The sequence below is a fragment of the Oncorhynchus clarkii genome, chromosome 17, assembly GCF_045791955.1.
Source record: "Oncorhynchus clarkii lewisi isolate Uvic-CL-2024 chromosome 17, UVic_Ocla_1.0, whole genome shotgun sequence".
NCBI lineage: Eukaryota > Metazoa > Chordata > Actinopteri > Salmoniformes > Salmonidae > Oncorhynchus > Oncorhynchus clarkii.
Genome location: NC_092163.1, coordinates 76,902,226 through 76,922,980, shown reverse-complemented (window position 1 = coordinate 76,922,980; position 20,755 = coordinate 76,902,226). Strand labels below are relative to the sequence as shown.

Below are 20,755 nucleotides of genomic sequence, written 5' to 3'. Positions count from 1 at the left end.
GTCATCCCTACTGCCTCTGATCTGGAGGACTCACTAAACAGAGAACATCCCTGGTCATCCCTACTGCCTCTGATCTGGAGGACTCACTAAACAGAGAACATCCCTGGTCATCCCTACTGCCTCTGATCTGGAGGTGTGCCCCTGGCTATCAGTAAATAAAGAAATAAAAAAGCCAATTGTGCCATCTGGTTTGCTTAATATAAGGAATTTTAAATTATTTATACTTTTACTTTGACTTTTGACACTTAAGTACATTTTAGCAATTCCATTTACTTCTGATACTTAAGTATATTTAAAACCAAATACTTTTAGACTTTTACTCAAGTAGTATTTTACTGGGTGACTTTCACTTTTACTTGAGTCATTTTCTATTAATGTATCTTTACTTTTACTCAAGTATGACAATTGGGTACTTTTCCCACCACTGCTGTCCCATGCCGTCCCTAGGAGGGGTGAATCACGTCGTGCTATACTCGACTTGAGTGGTTTGAGTCACTGACGTGATCTTCCTATCAAGTTTTTCTCCCCTTCGGGCTCGTGTGGGGGAGATCTTTGTGGTAGTGGGGTTGGTCGTTAGTTGATGGTTGAAGATATCCCTCTAGTGGTGTGGGGGAGATCTTCGTGGGCCATGTCTCAGGGTAGTAGGTTGGTGGTTGAAGATATCCCTCTAGTGGTGTGAGGGCTGTGCTATGGAAAAGTGGGTGGGGTTATATGCTGCCTGGTTGGCCCTGTATGGGGGTATCGTCGGACAAGGCCACAGGGTCCCCCCCCCTGTCTCAGTCTCCAGTATCTATGTTGGAATAGTCTATGTGCTGGGGGGCTAGGGTCAGTAAGTCCTATCTGGTGTAATTCTCCTGTCTTATCTCGTGTCCTGTGGGATCTTATGTATGCTCCCTCTAATTCTCCCACCTCTCTCTCTGCCTCAACCCAGAGGACCTGAGCCCGAGGACTATGTCTCAGGACTACCTTACCTGACGACTCCTGGCTGTCCCCACCCCAGTCCACCTGGTCGTGCTGCTGATCCAGTTTCTGCTGTTCTGCCTGCGGCTATGGAACCCTGACCTGTTCACAGGAAGTGCTACTTTGTCCCGGACCTGCTGTTTTCGACCCCCCCTCTCTCTCTACCTGACCTGCTGTCTCGACCTCTGAATGCTCGGTTATGAAAAGCCTACTGACGTTTACTCCTGAGGTGCTGACCTGTTGCACCCTCTACAACCACTGTGATTATTATTTGACCCTGCTGGTTATCTATGAATGTTTAAACATCTTGAAGAACGATCTGGCCTTAATGGCCATGTACTGTTATAATCTCCACCTGGCACAGCCAGAAGAGGACTGGCCACCCCTCAGAGCCTGGTTCCTTTCTACCCAGCACAGCCAGAAGAGGACTGGCCACCTCTCAGAGCCTGGTTCCTTTCTACCCAGCACAGCCAGAAGAGGACTGGCCACCTCTCAGAGCCTGGTTCTTCCTGGGTTTCTGCCTTTCTAGGGAGTTTTTCCAAGCCACCGTGCTTCTACACCTGCATTGCTTGCTGTTTGGGGTTTTAAGCTGGGATTCTGTACAGCACTTTGAGACATCAGCTGATGTAAAAAGGGCTTTATAAATACATTTGATTGATTGACGATGATGATGATGATGGTGATTATAATAATAATGATGATGATGATAATAATGGTGATTATAATAATAATAATAATGATGATGTCGATGATGATAATGATGTTGATTATGATGATAAGGCTGATGGTAATGATGATGATAATGCTGATGATTATGATGTAATGATGCTTATAATAATGATGTCGATGTTGATAATGATGTTGATAATGATGTTGATGATGTTGATTATGATGATGATGATAATAATGATGATGTCGATGATGATAATGACAATAATGATGATAACAATAATGATGATAACAATAACGATGATGTTGATGATTTTGATTTATAATAATAATGATGATGATAATGATGTTGATAATGATGTTGATTATAATAATGATGATGATGTTGATTATGATGATGATGATAATAATGATGATAACAATAACGATGATGTTGATGATTTATAATAATGATGATAATGATGATGATGATGATGTTGATGATTTATAATAATGATAATGATGATGATGATGATGTTGATGATGATGGCCCATACATACCATGCCTGTAGAAGTCAGAATGGAGGTAAGCCAGTCCCTCAGACAGAGACTGGGCCAGCTTCAGTGTTGTCGTCCAGTCACTGCTGTTCTTGGACAGGAAGGAGCTGAGAGAGCCCTGGATAGAAAGACAAGTCAAGAGTTTTTCCTTGTGTCACGTTCATGTGGTTATCTAGTTAAAATGACCGTAACGTACATCAGTATTTAAACAATAAACATGAAGCCTGGCATGGGAACTTCGGACATTAAGCAGAATGAGGCTTTACGTCAAACCAAGCTAGAGAATCAGACAATTACCATGGTAACACTACGTATTAAAGCATCTGGTTATAAGGCTTTATAACTTGCTGCAATAAGCATGTATGAACCTTCATGTCTTATAAGAGGTATTTGACGTCGTCTCTCTCTATGTAAACAGTGTTACTCACGCATGTGGCTAGCTCCAGGAGCAGGACACAGTCTCCGCTATCTGACTTCCTGCCAGCTCCCAGGAAGTGAGCAATCCCAGCATGCACCAGGTGTGGTAGTCCGTACACTTCCCTCTCCACTGTGAACTCCTGTCTGCACCAGGTGGGGAACACCTTCACAGCCACCGTAGTCCCTTGGTAGCTTCCCTGCCACACCGACGCAAAGTGACCACTACCCACAATCTGAATGAATCAATCAAACAATGAATCAATCTGAATGAATCAATCAAACAATGAATCAATCTGAATGAATCAATCAAAAAATGAATCAATCTGAATGAATCAATCAAACAATGAATCAATCTGAATGAATCAATAAATCAATGAATCAATCTGAATGAATCAATCAAACAATGAATCACTCTGAATGAATCAATAAATCAATGAATCAATCTGAATGAATCAATCAAACAATGAATCAATCTGAATGAATGAATCAAACAATGAATCAATCTGAATGAATCAATAAATCAATGAATCAATCTGAATGAATCAATCAAACAATGAATCAATCTGAATGAATCAATCAAACAATGAATCAATCTGAAATGAGAAGAGAAGAGGTACACAGAATGCCCACAATGTCCAGCGACCTACGTAAATACTTTCCTGTTGTAGTTCCATGCTGGTCAGGTCCATATCAGACTGTTTTGATATGTGGCATGAGCACAGTGAGGTCAGAGATTCCTCTGGCAGAGATAGATGCTGCTTGTCATCTAAGAGGCGGGTGGAGAGAATTCATGTTCAGCCATTTACTGTTAATGCACGGGTGTATCCTAATTTAGCATAAAGTCGCATTTTCACTTAGTCTCCCATTGACATCAGTGCATAACTAAGTAAATGTTTGATTCTTCAGGAGGTTAGGATTCACCCTATGGTAAAATACACTATAAACAAATAGACTCCGATATTTTAGCCAATGTGACTTACTGATACAGTGTTGCATTAGTGTTGGGGCATGCAGGTGGTCAGTCAGCCAGTCAGTCAGTCAGCCAGTCAGCAGCCAGTCAGCCAGTCAGCCAGTCAGTCAGCCAGCCAGCCAGCCAGTCAGCCAGTCAGCCAGTCAGCCAGCCAGCCAGCCAGTCAGCCAGTCAGTCAGCCAGCCAGTCAGCCAGCCAGTCAGTCAGCCAGTCAGTCAGCCAGTCAGCCAGTCAGCCAGTCAGCCAGCCAGCCAGTCAGCCAGCCAGTCAGCCAGCCAGTCAGTCAGCCAGTCAGCCAGTCAGTCAGCCAGCCAGCCAGTCAGTCAGCCAGTCAGGAATGACTCAAAAGGAAAAGGAAGATAAGAAATCACGAGATTGAAAAAATAAATGACACTGAAATGCAACAGCAGTGAAAAGTGGTCTGAGGAAAAACGAAGGTCAGTGAACAAAAGAGGACAGCGTGTGGGAGGGAGGGAGGTAGAGAGAGAGAGAGAGAGGGTAGGGAGGGAGGGAGGGTGGGGTAGAGAGAGAGAGAGAGAGAGGGTAGGGAGGGAGGGAGGTAGAGAGAGAGAGAGAGAGGGTAGGGAGGGAGGGAGGGAGGGGTAGAGAGAGAGAGAGGGTAGGGAGGGAGGGAGGTAGAGAGAGAGAGAGAGAGGGTAGGGAGGGAGGTAGGGTGGGGTAGAGAGAGAGAGAGAGAGAGAGGGTAGGGAGGGAGGGAGGGAGGTAGAGAGAGAGAGAGAGAGAGAGGGTAGGGAGGGAGGTAGGGTGGGGTAGAGAGAGAGAGAGGGTAGGGAGGGAGGTAGGGTGGGGTAGAGAGAGAGAGAGGGTAGGGAGGGAGGTAGGGTGGGGTAGAGAGAGAGAGAGAGGGTAGGGAGGGAGGGAGGGAGGTAGAGAGAGAGAGAGAGAGAGAGGGGTAGGGAGGGAGGTAGGGTGGGGTAGAGAGAGAGAGAGAGAGGGTAGGGAGGGAGGGAGGGAGGTAGAGAGAGAGAGAGAGAGAGGGTAGGGAGGGAGGTAGGGTGGGGTAGAGAGAGAGAGAGAGAGGGTAGGGAGGGAGGGAGGGAGGTAGAGAGAGAGAGAGAGAGGGTAGGGAGGGAGGGAGGGTGGTAGAGAGATAGGGTAGGGAGGGAGGGAGGGAGGGAGGTAGAGAGAGAGAGAGAGAGAGAGGGGAGGGAGGGAGGTAGGGTGGGGTAGAGAGAGAGAGAGAGGGTAGGGAGGGAGGGAGGTAGAGAGAGAGAGGGTAGGGAGGGAGGGAGGGAGGTAGAGAGAGAGAGAGAGAGAGAGAGGGTAGGGAGGGAGGGAGGGTGGGGTAGAGAGAGAGAGAGAGACGGTAGGGAGGGAGGGAGGGTGGGGTAGAGAGAGAGAGGGGAGGGATGGAGGGAGGGTGGGGTAGAGAGAGAGAGAGGGAGGGTAGGGAGGGTGGGGTAGAGAGAGAGAGAGGGAGGGTAGGGAGGGAGGGAGGGAGGTAGAGAGAGAGAGAGAGAGAGAGGGTAGGGAGGGAGGGAGGGAGGTAGAGAGAGAGAGAGAGAGGGTAGGGAGGGAGGGAGGGTGGGGTAGAGAGAGAGAGCGAGGGTAGGGAGGGAGGGAGGGAGGTAGAGAGAGAGAGAGAGAGGGTAGGGAGGGAGGGAGGGAGGTAGAGAGAGAGAGAGAGAGAGGGTAGGGAGGGAGGGAGGGTGGGGTAGAGAGAGAGAGAGAGAGGGTAGGGAGGGAGGGAGGGTGGTAGAGAGAGAGAGAGGGAGGGAGGGAGGGAGGGAGGTAGAGAGAGAGAGAGAGAGAGAGAGAGGGTAGGGAGGGAGGTAGGGTGGGGTAGAGAGAGAGAGAGAGGGTAGGGAGGGAGGTAGGGTGGGGTAGAGAGAGAGAGAGAGGGTAGGGAGGGAGGGAGGTAGAGAGAGAGAGAGAGAGGGTAGGGAGGGAGGGAGTGTGGGGTAGAGAGAGAGAGAGAGAGGGTAGGGAGGGAGGGAGGTAGAGAGAGAGAGAGGGTAGGGAGGGAGGTAGGGTGGTAGAGAGAGAGAGAGAGGGTAGGGAGGGAGGTAGGGTGGGGTAGAGAGAGAGAGAGAGGGTAGGGAGGGAGGGAGGGTGGTAGAGAGAGAGAGAGGGTAGGGAGGGAGGTAGGGAGGTAGAGAGAGAGAGAGAGAGGGTAGGGAGGGAGGTAGGGTGGGGTAGAGAGAGAGAGAGAGGGTAGGGAGGGAGGTAGGGTGGGGTAGAGAGAGAGAGAGAGAGAGGGTAGGGAGGGAGGGAGGTAGAGAGAGAGAGAGAGAGGGTAGGGAGGGAGGGAGGGTGGGGTAGAGAGAGAGAGAGAGGGTAGGGAGGGAGGGAGGGAGGTAGAGAGAGAGAGAGAGGGTAGGGAGGGAGGTAGGGTGGTAGAGAGAGAGAGAGAGGGTAGGGAGGGAGGTAGGGTGGGGTAGAGAGAGAGAGAGAGGGTAGGGAGGGAGGGAGGGTGGTAGAGAGAGAGAGAGAGAGAGAGGGTAGGGAGGGAGGGAGGGTGGGGTAGAGAGAGAGAGAGAGAGGGTAGGGAGGGAGGTAGGGTGGTAGAGAGAGAGAGAGAGGGTAGGGAGGGAGGTAGGGTGGGGTAGAGAGAGAGAGAGAGGGTAGGGAGGGAGGGAGGGTGGTAGAGAGAGAGAGAGAGAGGGTAGGGAGGGAGGTAGGGAGGTAGAGAGAGAGAGAGAGAGGGTAGGGAGGGAGGTAGGGTGGGGTAGAGAGAGAGAGAGGGAGGGAGGGAGGGAGGGAGGTAGGGTGGGGTAGAGAGAGAGAGAGAGAGAGAGAGAGGGAGGGAGAATCCAGCTAGTAGGTTAATGGAATGATTCATAATAGTCATGTGAATGTAATTTCGGCCAAATCCCACATATCATTCACTCTTGATAATCCCAACCCACAAGAGCGTTTTATCAAACTCTAGTGGCAGTCTACAACAAATATATATTTAACATACTTATGGGAAATACAAGGGATATATTTAAACTATTATGATGAAAATGACTAAAATGTTATGGAATACACTGAACAAAAAATATAAAGCAACAATTTCAAAGATTTTACTGAGTTTTAGTTCATATAAGGAAATCAGTCAATTTAAATAAATTAATTAGGCCTTAATCTATGGATTTCACATGACTGGGAATCCAGATATGCAGATATAAAAGGTATCATCAGATACCTTTAAAAAAAAAAATGGATCAGAAAACCAGTATCTGCTGTCACCACCATTTGCCTCATGCAGCACAACACATCTCCTTCACATAGAGTTGATCAGGCTGTTGATTGTGGCCTGTGGAATGTTGTCCTAATCCTCTTCAATGGCTGTGAGAAGTTGCTGGATATGGGCGGGAACTGGAACACGTCGATCCAGAGCATCCCAAACATGCTTAATGGGTGACTATGTCTAGTGAGTATGCAGGCCATGGAAGAACTGGGATATTTTCAGCTTCCAGGAAATGTGTACAGATCCTTGCGACATGGGACCGTGCATTATCATGCTGAAACATGAGGTGATGACGGAGGATGAATTGCAAGACAATGGGCCTCAGGATCTCATCACGGTATCTCTGTGCATTAAAATTGCCATCGATTAAATGCAATTGTGTTCATTGTCCGTAGCTTATACCTGCCCATACCATAACCCCACCATGGGAAACTCTAATCACAACGTTGACATCAACAAACCACGCGCCCACAAGACGCCAAACACGCCCACAAGACACCAAACACGCCCACAAGACGCCAAACACGCCCACAAGACGCCAAACACGCCCACAAGACGCCAAACACGCCCACAAGACGCCAAACACGCTGTCTGCCATCTGCCCGGTACAGTTGAAACCGGGATTCATCTGTTAAGAGCACACTTCACTAATGTGCGAGTGGCCATCGAAGGTGAGCATTTACCCACTGAAGTTGGTTTACAATGCCGAACTACAGTCAGGTTAAGACCCTGGTGAGGATGATGAGGATCTTGATGAGCTTCCCTGAGACGGTTTCTGACAGTTTGTGTATAAATTCTTTGGTTGTGCAAAAACCCACAGTTTCATCAGCTGTCCGGGAGGCTGGTCTCAGACAGTCCCACAGGTGAAGAAGCTGGATGTGGAGGTCCTGGGCTGGCGTGGTTACACACGGTCTGAGGTTGTGAGGCCGGTTGGACGTAATGCCAAAATCTCTAAAATGGTAGAGAATTTAACATTTAATGCTCTGGCAACTGCTTTGGTGGACATTCCTGCAGTCAGCATGCCAATGGCACTGCTCCCTCAAAACTGCTCTGGTGGACATTCCTGCAGTCAGCCAAACTGCTCTGGTGGACATTCCTGCAGTCAGCCAAACTGCTCTGGTGGACATTCCTGCACTCAGCCAAACTGCTCTGGTGGACATTCCTGCAGTCAGCCAATGGCACTGCTCCCTCAAAACTGCTCTGGTGGACATTCCTGCAGTCAGCCAATGGCACTGCTCCCTCAAAACTGCTCTGGTGGACATTCCTGCAGTCAGCCAATGGCACTGCTCCCTCAAAACTGCTCTGGTGGACATTCCTGCAGTCAGCCAAACTGCTCTGGTGGACATTCCTGCAGTCAGCCAATGGCACTGCTCCCTCAAAACTGCTCTGGTGGACATTCCTGCAGTCAGCCAATGGCACTGCTCCCTCAAAACTGCTCTGGTGGACATTCCTGCAGTCAGCCAATGGCACGCTCCCTCAAAACTGCTCTGGTGGACATTCCTGCAGTCAGCCAATGGCACTGCTCCCTCAAAACTGCTCTGGTGGACATTCCTGCAGTCAGCCAATGGCACTGCTCCCTCAAAACTGCTCTGGTGGACATTCCTGCAGTCAGCCAATGGCACTGCTCCCTCAAAACTGCTCTGGTGGACATTCCTGCAGTCAGCCAATGGCACTGCTCCCTCAAAACTGCTCTGGTGGACATTCCTGCAGTCAGCCAATGGCACGCTCCCTCAAAACTTGAAACATTTGTAGCACTGTGTTGTGTGACAAGACTGCACATTTTAGAATGACCTTGTATTGTCCTCATCAAAAAGATGCACCTGTGTAACGATCATGTTGTTTTAATCAGCTTCTTGATATTCCACACAGGTGGATGTGTCATCTTGGAAAAAGAGAAACGCTTACTAACAGAGATGTAAACACATTTTGGGCACAACATTTGAGAGAAACCTTTTTATTTCAAATCGTGAAGCATAAGATCAACGCTTGACATGTTGCGTTTATAATTTTGTTCAGAATAAGCTGAAATCAAAGAGGATAAATTAATATTATTAATATTTGATAAGTTAATAAATTAATATTTGTGTAAACATAAACTTACCGTAACCTCTGAAACGATGTCTGCATTTAACTGCCACCACTAGGGTACACAGTAACATCCCAAGGACAACCACAGTGGCCGTGACCATGTCTGCAGACACAGCACAGTAACAGAATGAAGTACATGCTTTTAAATGTGCAGTAGGTCAAATCTGCATTCGTAATGCCTACGGTACATGGCGCCATTGTGATAAATGCATACAGTATATGGATGACACCTTGCTATGTCTTTATGCAGCAGGGTAGATGTTTGTGTGACTGCGTGGGTGCAGGCTGTGAGGAACAGGGAGTGAGGGGACGGGGAGTGAGGAACAGGGAGTGAAAGGGACGGGGACTTCACACGCTGGGCTTTGGTTCCAAGGTTAAACAACAGAACACAGAAAAGAGGAGTGGAAAGGGAGTGATCTCACAAGGTTGAATGGGCAGACGAGAAAAGAAATGAATATGATGCAAAGTATCCATACCTGCAGAGTGAGATGAGTGTTTGAGTTGAGGTTGCTTCTCTTCTGGGTTCCACGTGATGTTGCCATTACAGAGGTTTGAGCTGCACTCACATCTGATGTAGTCTAAATGGGTGGTTGATGTAAAGCAGGTAGAATCTAGGCAGCCACCGACTACCATTTTGCAACCTACAGAGAATGGCAGATTAACAGAGGTGTACACAAACGCCACTTTTAGGCTATTTGGGATTTATTTTGGACTGTTTATGAATGAGAGAGGTTACATTTCGCCTGCCACATTCCTCAGATTATCAAGCAAAGAGGCAGAAAAAATGCTGTTGAAATTTCACAGTGTGCCATTGATTTAAATCTGGTATCTGGTCTAATTGTGTCTGGTGTGTGAAGGGTCTGTGGACATCTGTCACAAGGCCGTAGCCATGGAGTCAACAACATAAACATGGGAAAACTCATTTCCTGCCATTCTAAAATATTTACAAATTCACTAACCTATGGGATGAACTTTGTATTTATTTACATTTTTTATAATAATATCTAATAATGTATCGTATTACATTTCTCTGTTTTATTATTAGTATTATTTTTTTTAACCTTTTCTTGTTTCATTTTATGTAACGGCAGAGATGAGGAATTAATGAAGTACAACCATAACCCTAATCATATAAACAGAAATATATGCATTGTTATATGAAGACAAGTCCAGATATTGTGGCCAAGGTTTAGCAAATTGTTGTTTTTATTTACAAGTAAGCTTGGGCGGGTAGCAGGGGTGTTTGCTCTGCTCTCCTCTCCTCCCATCTTCTCCTCTCCAGCCCTCTCTCCTCCTCTCCTCTGGTCCTATATTCTCCCCTCCTCTCCAGTCATCTCTTCTCCTCTCCTCTCCCCTGCTCTCCAGTCATCTCTTCTCCTTTCCTATCCTCTCCAGTCACCTCTTCTCCTTTCCTATCCTCTCCAGTCATCTCTTCTCCTCTCCTCTCCTATCTTCTCCTCTCCTATATTCTCCTCTCCTCTCCTCTCCTCTCCTCTCCTCTCCTCTCCTCTCCTCTCCAGTCATCTCTTCTCCTCTCCAGTCATCTCTTCTCCTCTCTTCTCCTCTCCTCTCCTATCCTCTCCAGTCATCTCTTCTCCTCTCCTCTCCAGTCATCTCTTCTCCTCTCCTCTCCTCTCTTCTCCTCTCCTCTCCTCTCCAGTAATCTCTTCTCCTCCCCTCTCCTCTCCAGTCATCTCTTCTCTTCTCCTCTCCTCTCCTCTCCTCTCCTCTCCTATCTTCTCCTCTCCAGTCATCTCTTCTCCTTTCCTCTGCTCTCCTCTCCTATCTTCTCCTCTCCAGTCATCTCCTATCCTCTCCTCTCCAGTCATCTCCTATCCTCTCCAGTCATCTCCAGTCCTCTCCTCTCCTCTCTTCTCCTCTCCAGTCATCTCTTCTCCTTTCCTCTGCTCTCCTCTCCTATCTTCTCCTCTCCAGTCATCTCCTATCCTCTCCTCTCCAGTCATCTCCTATCCTCTCCAGTCATCTCCAGTCCTCTCCTCTCCTCTCCTCTCCTCTCCTCTCCTATCTTCTCCTCTCCAGTCATCTCTTCTCCTTTCCTCTGCTCTCCTCCTCTCCTATCCTCTCATCTCCTCTGCTCTGCTCTCCGCTAATCTCCTCTCCAGGCAATGACATGTGTTTTGACTTGCCATTCTTCAAGCAAAGGATCCAAAGGCCTTTTTACGTTTATCGTTGACACCGATAAAAGACTGGCATATTCCTTCAAGGTCCAGTCTGTCCAGTTTCTCCTTAGTGCACGTGCCACATGGCCACATTATTCAGCCTTGTTTGACTCATGGCTGATCTAAGCCATGTTTTCAGCCTCCTCAGAGCACTAAAACTCCTCTCAGCCTCTACAGAGGAGGCAGGGACAACCAGCAGACGCCTTACTAAAGCTTCCACCTGACTGAAGAGACCTCTCACCTCTGGCACCATTTCCCCAATAATGTTAGCAACATTTGAGCTAGAATTGTTATGTGTAATTAACCCCAAAACAAGGCCAGCTGCACCTGCAGTAGTCTTGAATTCAATTCAGGATACTGGTCTACCACCTTGTCCGTGTCTCCGCGTAGCTGCACATTTTCAAGCTGGAATCCAGCTTGATCAAACCTCTGTATGAATGGAGTATTCACTGGGTCCTAAGGGTTGTAGAACTGGGCTCTGTACAAAGACTGGGCATCCGGATGGATATGGGCTGAGTATTCACTGTGTCCTAAGGGTTGTAGAACTGGGCATCCGGATGTATAGGGGCTGAGTATTCACTGTGTCCTAAGGGTTGTAGAACTGGGCATCCGGATGTATAGGGGCTGAGTATTCACTGTGTCCTAAGGGTTGTAGAACTGGGCATCCGGACGGATAGGGGCTGAGTATTCACTGTGTCCTAAGGGTTGTAGACCTGGGCATCCGGATGTATAGGGGCTGCAGTCTGACCGGTGTAACGCTTTGTAGGTTTGTGGATTTGAAGCATCTGAATAGGTTGTAGGTCCAACTTTGTTGCCACGGCATTTGCTTTTGCGAACAAGACATCAAAGTGCTCCTCCGTTCGCTTGTCCTGCATGCTTGTTTTGACGTGGTCCACAGCCTCTAACATTGCCTGAAACGGTCTGTTTCCTCAGCTGCAGGGAGGTGTTCAGGCTCTACAAATCCCCCATCAGGTCTTCAGCCATTTCAAGGCCGAGCACAGTGTTCCCTTTTACAAATGTTCCATCAAGACCATTAGCCTTAGTTGAAGTGTCAGATGAGCTGCGTGATGCCATTTCTCCAAGGGCTGTCAGCGCTGACCCATACTGGCTGAGAACTGAACGGACGGCAGGGGTGTGAACAGTCCACCTGGTGGGACAGAGAGGTTTCAACGAGGTGAAACCATGCTTTGATTTTGTGATTTCCTGGTAAAATCAACTTGCCAGATTGATTAAAGAAGCCCCCCCAATTCATGCACCAGACCCATTGAATCTCTTCCTAGTGGAGAGGCTACACAGGCAGCCTGCGTAACTAAGTTCACTCAGTGTGGACCACAGTGACAATACATAGACAGCGGGTTGTTCTTTCCTTAAAATATCTTGCACCCTCCTGCAATCGTCCAGCCATGCGGCACCTTCATAGGTTTGTTCTGGAAGTTGGGACAGAGGAAGGCCTAGACGCATCATGGGTGCCAACAAGCATATTGACTCCTGGTCAACTCCTGATATATCCTGGTACCAACAAACATATTGACTCCTGATCAACTCCTGATATATCCTGGGTGCATTCAAACATATTGACTCCTGGTCAACTCCTGATATATCCTGGGTGCCAACAAACATATTGACTCCTGATCAACTCCTGATATATCCTGGGTGTATTCAAACATATTGACTCCTGGTCAACTCCTGATATATCCTGGGTGCATTCAAACATATTGACTCCTGATCAACTCCTGATATATCCTGGGTGCATTCAAACATATTGACTCCTGATCAACTCCTGATATATCCTGGGTGCATTCAAACATATTGACTCCTGATATATCCTGGGTGCATTCAAACATATTGACTCCTGATCAACTCCTGATATATCCTGGGTGCATTCAAACATATTGACTCCTGATCAACTCCTGATATATCCTGGGTGCATTAAGGTTAGTTGAATATGTCTGTGAACACCATTTTTTAATTTATTTTTTATTTTACCTTTATTTAACCAGGCAAGTCAGTTAAGAACAAATTCTTATTTACAATGACAGCCTAGGAACAGTGGGTTAACTGCCTGTTCAGGGGCAGAACGACAGATTTGTACGTTGTCAGCTCGGGGATTCGATCTTGCAACCTTTTCGGTTACTAGTCCAACACTCCAACCACTAGGCTACCATGCCGCCCCATTGTTGGTCGCTGGGTGGAATGTGTGGCTGATTCACTTCCCAGGTAATTTAGCTATGATAGCTAACGTTAGTGATGGTTGGTTGATTGATTAGCACTCGCAAATCGGCCCGTTTTCAACAAAAAATGTTTGTTTCCACTCCATACAATTTGTAGCTATGCAAATGGTCTAATTCAAAACCTAACTTTTTTCACTTTATAAATGAATTGAAACAATATTTAACTAAAATGAAAAACAAAAAGGTAAATTCAAACTTGTTGTATGATTAATTAATATAATTAGTTTGTTTAGGATTCCTGGCCATGTAAATAGTTTGTATGAATGCTTGTTTGCATGTGACTATTCCTCTTTTGTTTGTTGATATTTGTTAATATTTTTTTAATATAAAAAAATCTAAATAAATATCACCTTGTAGTTCTGCCACTGGCTGGCCCTCGATAATACGAAAGAAGCCGACACAGCAGTTAGCGTGGGCACAGTACTGGATTGTACCGTTAACGCGACCCTCCTCCATATTCTTGGAGTTACGGGAACTGGTCAGGAACACACAACTCCGTCCCTGCTCCACCACTGGAGCAGGGACACACAGTGACAGACATCCTATACGAGAAAGGAAAGATACACTGAGTTTACAAAACATTAGGAACATCTGCTCTTTCCATGACATCGACTTACCAGGTGAAAGTTATGATAACCTTATTGATGTCACTTGTTAAATCACTGTAGATGAAGGGGAGGGGACAGGTTAAAGAAGGACTTTTAAGTCTTGAGAAATGGATTGGGTACGTGCCATTCAGAGGGTGAATCGGCAAGACAAAATATTTAAGTTCCTTTGAACGCGGTTCGGTAGTAGGTGCCAGGTGTACCGGTTTGTGCCAAGAACTGCAACGCTGCTGGGTTTTTCCCTCAACAGTTTTCTGTGTGTATCAAGAATGGTTCACCACCCAAGGGACATCCAGCTAACTTTTATAGATTTATTTATTTTATTTCACCTTTATTTAACCAGGTAGGCCAGTTGAGAACACCTTTATTTAACCAGGTAGGCCAGTTGAGAGCAAGTTCTCATTTACAACTGTGACCTGGCCAAGATAAAGCAAATCAGTGCAACAAAAACACAGAGTTACACATAAACAAACGTACAGTCAATAACACAAAAGAAAATAAAAATCTATGTACAGTGTGTGCAAATGTAGAAGAGTAGGGAGATAGCAATAAATAGGCCCTAGAGGTAAAAAAAAATAAAAATACAATTTAGCATTAATATTGGAGTGATAGATGTGCAGATGATGATGTGCAAGTAGAATATTGGTGTGCAAAAGAGCAAGAGGTTAAGTCATAATATGGGGATGAGGTAGTCGGGTGGGCTATTTACAGATTAGCTTTGTACAGGTACAGTGATCGGTAAGCTGCTCAGACAGCTGATGCTTAAAGTTAGATAGGGCGATAAAAGACTCCAGCTTCTGATATTTTTGCAATTCATTCCAGTCATTGGCAGCAGAGAACTGGAAGGAAAGGTGGCCAAAGGTGTTGGCTTTGGGGATGACCAGTGCATTATACCTGCTGGAGCACGTGCTACGGGTGGGTGTTGCTATGGTGACCAGTGAGCTGAGCTAAGCCGGGGCTTTACCTAGCAGAGACTTATAGATGACCTGGAGCCAGTGGGTTTGGTGACGGAATGTAGTGAGGGCCAGCCAATGAGAGCATACAGGTCGCAGTGGTGGGTATAAGACTTGACACAACTGTGGGAGGCATTGGAGTCAACATGGGGCCAGCATCCCTGTAGAACGCTTTCGACACCTTGTAGAGTCCATTCCCCGACGAAATGAGGCTGTTCTGAGTGCAATAGGGCATGCAACTCAATATTAGGAATGTGTTCCTAATGTTTTGTACACTCAGTGTGTAATAATTTAACTAAGATAGAAACACTTACAATATTATTTCACTTGACTAGAATAGAACAGAACGAAACGAAACAGAATAGAATGATTAAATTACGTTAAATCAGGGAAAAACTGAAATTCAAGAATAGGTGTAACAGTTTAGCTTCCGTCCCTCTCCTCGTCCCTACCTGGGCTCGAACCAGGGACCCTCTGCACACATCAACAGCTGCCTCCCACATCGCTCCATAAAAACCACCGCCCTTGCTGAGAGCAAGGGAAACAACTACTTCAAGTCTCAGAGCGAGTGACGTCACCGATTGAAACCCTATTAGTACTCACCCCGCTAACTAGCAAGCCATTTCACACGGGTTACATAGACCTAGGTATACAATTATATAAAAAACTGAGAAACTTCCTCAGAATTTTCCCATAAGAATTGCTTTCAAAACATTCTCATCCGTTTTCCTTTCTGCAAAGGTATGTAGGCTAAACTTTAAGGTCTTTGGTGATACACAAAGTACACAACGGAAACAATATTATTGGTGCCTCAAAACCATACACACTTCAAGGCCTCAAGATAGAAAACATTCAAACAGTGAATGGCAACTGATAGTCACATCCATAATTCTGCAATGATATTGAATTATGTATAAAAATGTAAAGTATCCCAAATTCCATGTCAACTTCAAATTATTAGCACAGTCATTACATTTGATAAAACCATAACTTACCAAAGATGACTAAATACAACCACATTTGTTCTGTCTCTCTGTGAGCTGACTGCTGGCTAGGTCTGATGTCTGTGAGCTGACTGTAAGCTAGGTCTGATGTCTGTGAGCTGACTGTAAGCTAGGTCTGATGTCTGTGAGCTGACTGCTGGCTAGGTCTGATGTCTGTGAACTGGGATGGGAATGGAAGCTGAGTTTCCCACGCAGTCCAGCCCCCCTTCACTATCACACACCTGTGACCTGCACACACAGACACGCATACGCACACACTGGCTGATAAGGAGGACACAAACACTAAATTGTTCAATAACAAATGCATAGCAGCAACTTGTCTGCAATTAATAGCCTATAGCCAGGATTTTTTTCTTCTTAAAGTAACTTTAGGTTATTAAAAAAGTTATTAAAATAACAAGTATGTGCGATATACTGTGTTACATTTCATTGTATCTAATTACACACAATCTTAAATAGTTTGACATAAATGTATTTAATTTGTTAGTGTAAGTACATTTATCGATGTGGCACGTTTCCTTCTCCTCCTGTATGCCCCCTCATAGACATCCCCTGCCCCCCTTACCTCATCTCTGTCAACCGTCCACAGACAGAAGGGGTAACTCAGATACGTCACAGGAGCTATAAAGTCGAAGCATCCGTTTAGAACGTTTTCTCACCCCCCAAATATGGTGGTGAGAGGAAGTCCAGTCGCGGGTAGTGGGAGAGGATGGAACTGGCTGAAACTGGGCCGACATTCTTCTAATTTTCTCATTGATGAAACATCTGATCTCAATACATTTTTCTGTTCCAAAAACTAGAATCTGTTACGAACACAGTGCACTATATTTTACAGATTTGACTCTTTGACAAAGTTTTTTTTTAAAAGAAGAAAAAAAAAGAAAAAAGGGCGCTGTTCAGAAGGAGTACAACGTCTAAATGAGATTCTGCACACGCGCACTTCACAGAGGAGGCGTTCCCTAACGGAAATATGCAAATAAATGTTACAACGTGCCAATAGGATCTCGCTAGCTCGTGCTTGGCTCTGCCCTGTTCTGCCCACTATGCTTCATTTTCTCCCACTGAAAACGACACAGATTAACTATCTTGGGTTAGTTATAAATATATTTTTGACTGTACTGTTGAAAATAAGTAGGTTAGAGTAAAATTGTCCCATTCCAAATCATCATCAATATGATATGTTAAAGGAACGATATCTAGTTTATGGTCCCTGACATAAACTAAATACGGTCTCGGAGCTCGTTTTTTCTCCCCGAGTTCCCAGTTGTCCGGAACGCTCGGACGTCGGATATATCCGCGTTCCCAGTGATTTCAACATGTGGAATGAATATTAGGTCATGTTCATTAAAAGCAAGCAACGGAAAATATTTAGCAACGGAAAACAAACATTAACGTATTTTTATTGGATGCTAGGTAGTTCCTCTCTGTTTCAGTTCGTTTTCTTCCGTTTGGTGCCTAATAAACACGACCCTGATTAAGATTAATTTGAATAATTGGATAGGCTACCTTGCTAGGCGGATCAATACACAGCCAAGATCCTCAGTGCCGCATTTGACAAGAAATCAAACGCAATTGACCAAATGGACAATGTAACTTTGTTTCGTCTTCTTTTGCTCTAAATTGATTCTAGTTACAATGTTTAACTGAACTAGTCGATCTTTTGAATTGTTTTCTCTTCCACTTCTTCTAGACTGGTGTTTTGGGATTGTCTTTGCTCTCCAATAAACTCGCCGAGATTTTCACAGAGGATTCGGAAAATGACAGAACGTTCTATGGGTTTTCCGACTGTGAAAGTGATCTATGTGATCACGAGGTTTGATATAAGTGTTTTGTGCATTTATTTTGCACCTGTTTACAAATTATCCAGTCATTGAGTTTATGCTATTTAATCGGGTCTTGAAAAATCCTAATTTATACCCACAGCAAGTTACTTTAATAATAGGCCTAATTTCAAAATGTACTGTTTGGAGGGAATCAGATTTGTATGGACCTCGTTCTCATTCAGTGGTTCTATATGGTTGTCAAAAACGTGATAATATTCAGGTAGATTTTGGTTGTCAACTGTTTTTTCTTCATCTATCTACCTGTCTTTCCACCAGAGTTCAGACAGTGGCAATCCAGTGGATCTCAAAGGCAGCCCCATAAAACAGCCTGTACCCTATCGCTTCACATTACGGGTGGTACTGCGCCCCCGTAAACTAGCCACACCAACTCCTCACTCCAGTGAAGAAGAAGAAGAGGAGAGGAAGATGAAGGCTGAGAAGGGAACAGTCAGATTTGAAGTTGAAGAGAAGCTGGTGACCGACGGAACACAGCCTGTTAAACAACAGTCAGGTTCTGATTCTGAGGCTGATCTAGCACAGTCTGGATCTTTTCTGGCCAAGAGGGCCCAGAACGTCAAGGCTAACAAAGCTATGGTAAACGTGCCTTTTGGTAAAATTACCACACACTCCCGAGAGATGACAATCAAATGTCACGTTTATCTGTACAACTAATGCTGTGTATGCCTTGTTTTAACTCCGACTCCTGCAGTTGGCTCAGTTGATAGCAGACCTGCATAAGATGCCAGGAGCTGCCCTGCTGAAGAGTCACAAAGAAGGCCATCTTAAAAAGGAGAAAGGCTCTGTGAGTTGATTCCATGTTTATTGCTCACCATGGATGGGCATGTTCAATATATTCAAGTCCCTAGAGCGTATGCATTGAATGCAGTGGAGTGAGGGAGATTGGGTGGGATAGATGCTGTTCAACTTTCAACACCTTTTCTATTGGCCAGCGCAGGTTTCTTCAGCTTTTCTATTGGCTAGTGCAGCTTCATTGCTCCTTGATCTCTTCCTATTTCCCCCGCAGCGAGCGCCCCGCTCCAAGGGCGCAGTAGGGAAGTCCAGGACGAGCCCTAACAGATCCTCCCAGAGACGGACCCGCTCCATGGGGGGAGCTGAGAGCTTGGAGGCCCACCAGGAGGAGAGAGCGCTGGAGCTCAGTCTGGAGGAGGAACTATTGGAGGTTAACAAATACCCTTTTGACGCGATCATACCGACCCAAACTGTGCTGCACCGAGGATGGATGCCGTAACCAAGCTAGCTCAGTATTTCTTGGTTAAGTTCAGCTTTGTGTGTCCCCAGTACGGTAAAATAACCTCTAGATTCACATAGTATGAAATGTAGCTTGTGATGTATAGAGATTTGTTCTGGTAATAGATTTATCAACGAGCTGTCCGCTTTCTGTTCCAGGTACGTGGTGATCCGAGGCAGAGGCGTGCTCCGCGTCCCAAACAGGCCAAACCTCACAGCATAAGACCTGTGGAGGAGATCACTGAGGATGTGCTACTGCTGGTGGCAGACCACACGACAGAGAAGGTGTACAACAGAGCCACAGTAAGTTAGGTCTCACCAAAGTCGAAGGGGTATTGTCTTGTGCACGATACAGTACAATTTTGTTGACCAATTTGCATCAAAAATGTATTTTTGCGGTCTCTTGTTGATTTGACGTCTGTCTGATTCTCAGGGCTCAACATGTCACCAGTGTCGCCAAAAGACTACCGACACCAAAACGTGTTGCCGTAGTGAGGAGTGTCGTGGTATAGTGGGACAGTTCTGTGGCCCGTGTCTGAGGAACCGATACGGAGAGGACGTCAGGAAAGCCCTGCTCGACCCGGTAGGAACTCCACTTTTCATGTCAACCAAAATCTTACTGTGCTGGCTCTGATATTTTATTTTCTCACAGCTGCATAACCAGGCCAGCACAGTTAACGCCTGATGTGGCCTGGCTTGGTTCAGCTGTTGTGGGGGAAAAAAAAAGCACTAATGATTCATCAATATTTTTGAGTCTTTAGTCTCCCTGCTCGTAGAAAGTAGTTCAGTGGGTAGTAGCCTACAGCGTTCATGGCTACATTAACTATCCACATGGTAGCATGTGAATTAATTAACATGACCTTTAGAGCCTAGCTGCTTGCAAAAACTCTGTCAAGAGCCTAATGCAGGTGCATTGGGTATATGAGTAATTTAGACACTCTCTAGGAGGTTATGAAAGTCTTGAAGTTAGAATGTATTTATTTTTCATGTAACTATTCTTGTTGTCCCCTGCTGCAGGACTGGCGGTGTCCACCGTGTCGAGGCATATGTAACTGCAGTTTCTGCCGTGCCAGAGACGGACGCTGCCCAACTGGAATCCTGTTCCCTCTGGCTCAGTTCCAAGGCTTCTCTGATGTCCACTCTTACCTCAGCAGGTCAGCTCTACCCCGAACCCTTACTCTCTCTGGCTCAGGATCCTGAGTGGCGCAGCATGAGGTGTCACTACAGACCCGGGGTTTGATCCCGGGCTGTATCACAACCGGCCAGTGCAAAATTGGCCCAGCGTCAGGCTGTCATTGTAAATAAAAAATTGTTTTAAAAAAAAAATACCAGGGCTTCTGTCCACTCTTACCTCAGGTCGGGCCATGTGCATCTAGCCTCCGAGTGGTGATCTAGGATCAGTTTCATACATATGGCCCCATACATATTCATCCTCTTATACTCTACTTTAGGGCACAGCCACTTGTAGTTTTGAATAGCAAGGGGTTTTCTTCCCTCGTATTGCAATTATGACATTGTATTTTTTTCTAGTCTTCACAGCAAACTGACAAATGGGGAGGACTGAGGATCTGAATGGGAGCCTCAATGTCCTTATCTGACCACCAGGGGGAGCAGTTGCAAATCACTGGTCCGGGAATACAGAAGTTTGGCACCTATCCAGATGAGGTTTATGTTCTATAGCTCTAACATGGTTTCTACTGCTGTTTTTGATATGAATGTTGATTTTAATCAGATTTTTTTCAAATAAATGATTTGACGGTGTCTGAGTTTAGTCGTTCACTTTACTAAGGACTAGTCACAACACCAGTCAACTCAGATGCTAAAGGGGTGGACACGAAGACGCCAATTAGCAGACACTTATCCAAAGAAATTTA

The 20,755-nt window shown here is 45.8% G+C and overlaps 2 protein-coding genes across 2 annotated transcripts; one reads left to right on the top strand and one right to left on the bottom strand.

Moving 5' to 3' along the window:
- Window positions 1–444: 444 nt before the first annotated feature.
- LOC139369938 (anti-Muellerian hormone type-2 receptor-like) lies at window positions 445–15,909 on the bottom strand. The gene is made up of 8 exons (XM_071109222.1): window positions 15,802–15,909; window positions 13,599–13,790; window positions 9,314–9,478; window positions 8,851–8,940; window positions 3,231–3,349; window positions 2,595–2,816; window positions 2,170–2,284; window positions 445–682 (listed from the first exon to the last, which is right to left on the bottom strand). Exons 1-8 carry the CDS (start codon window positions 15,824–15,826, stop codon window positions 513–515), a joined length of 1,098 nt encoding a protein of 365 aa, XP_070965323.1. The 5' UTR covers window positions 15,827–15,909; the 3' UTR covers window positions 445–512.
- A 1,481-nt stretch (window positions 15,910–17,390) lies between these two features.
- On the top strand, window positions 17,391–20,629 carry LOC139369513 (cell division cycle-associated protein 7-like). Its single transcript, XM_071108755.1, has 9 exons — window positions 17,391–17,399; window positions 17,501–17,623; window positions 17,910–18,227; window positions 18,343–18,435; window positions 18,658–18,813; window positions 19,041–19,184; window positions 19,315–19,464; window positions 19,899–20,035; window positions 20,412–20,629. Exons 1-9 carry the CDS (start codon window positions 17,391–17,393, stop codon window positions 20,443–20,445), a joined length of 1,164 nt encoding a protein of 387 aa, XP_070964856.1. The 3' UTR covers window positions 20,446–20,629.
- The last annotated feature ends 126 nt before the right edge of the window (window positions 20,630–20,755 follow it).

Bases quoted from the DNA above. Each gene is read 5' to 3' on its own strand.
- LOC139369938 (XM_071109222.1), bottom strand. From the start codon at position 15,826: ATGTGGTTGTATTTAGTCATCTTTG. The intron at 3,350-8,850 runs GTAAGTTTATGT...CCCGCCTCTTAG, and splicing joins ACATCGTTTCAGAGGTTACG to ATGACAAGCAGCATCTATCT. The intron at 683-2,169 runs GTATGTATGGGC...TCCATAGCACAG, and splicing joins TTCTGACTTCTACAGGCATG to CCCTCACACCACTAGAGGGA.
- LOC139369513 (XM_071108755.1), top strand. The intron at 17,624-17,909 runs GTTTGATATAAG...TCTTTCCACCAG, and splicing joins GTGATCTATGTGATCACGAG to AGTTCAGACAGTGGCAATCC. The intron at 19,465-19,898 runs GTAGGAACTCCA...CCCCTGCTGCAG, and splicing joins GGAAAGCCCTGCTCGACCCG to GACTGGCGGTGTCCACCGTG.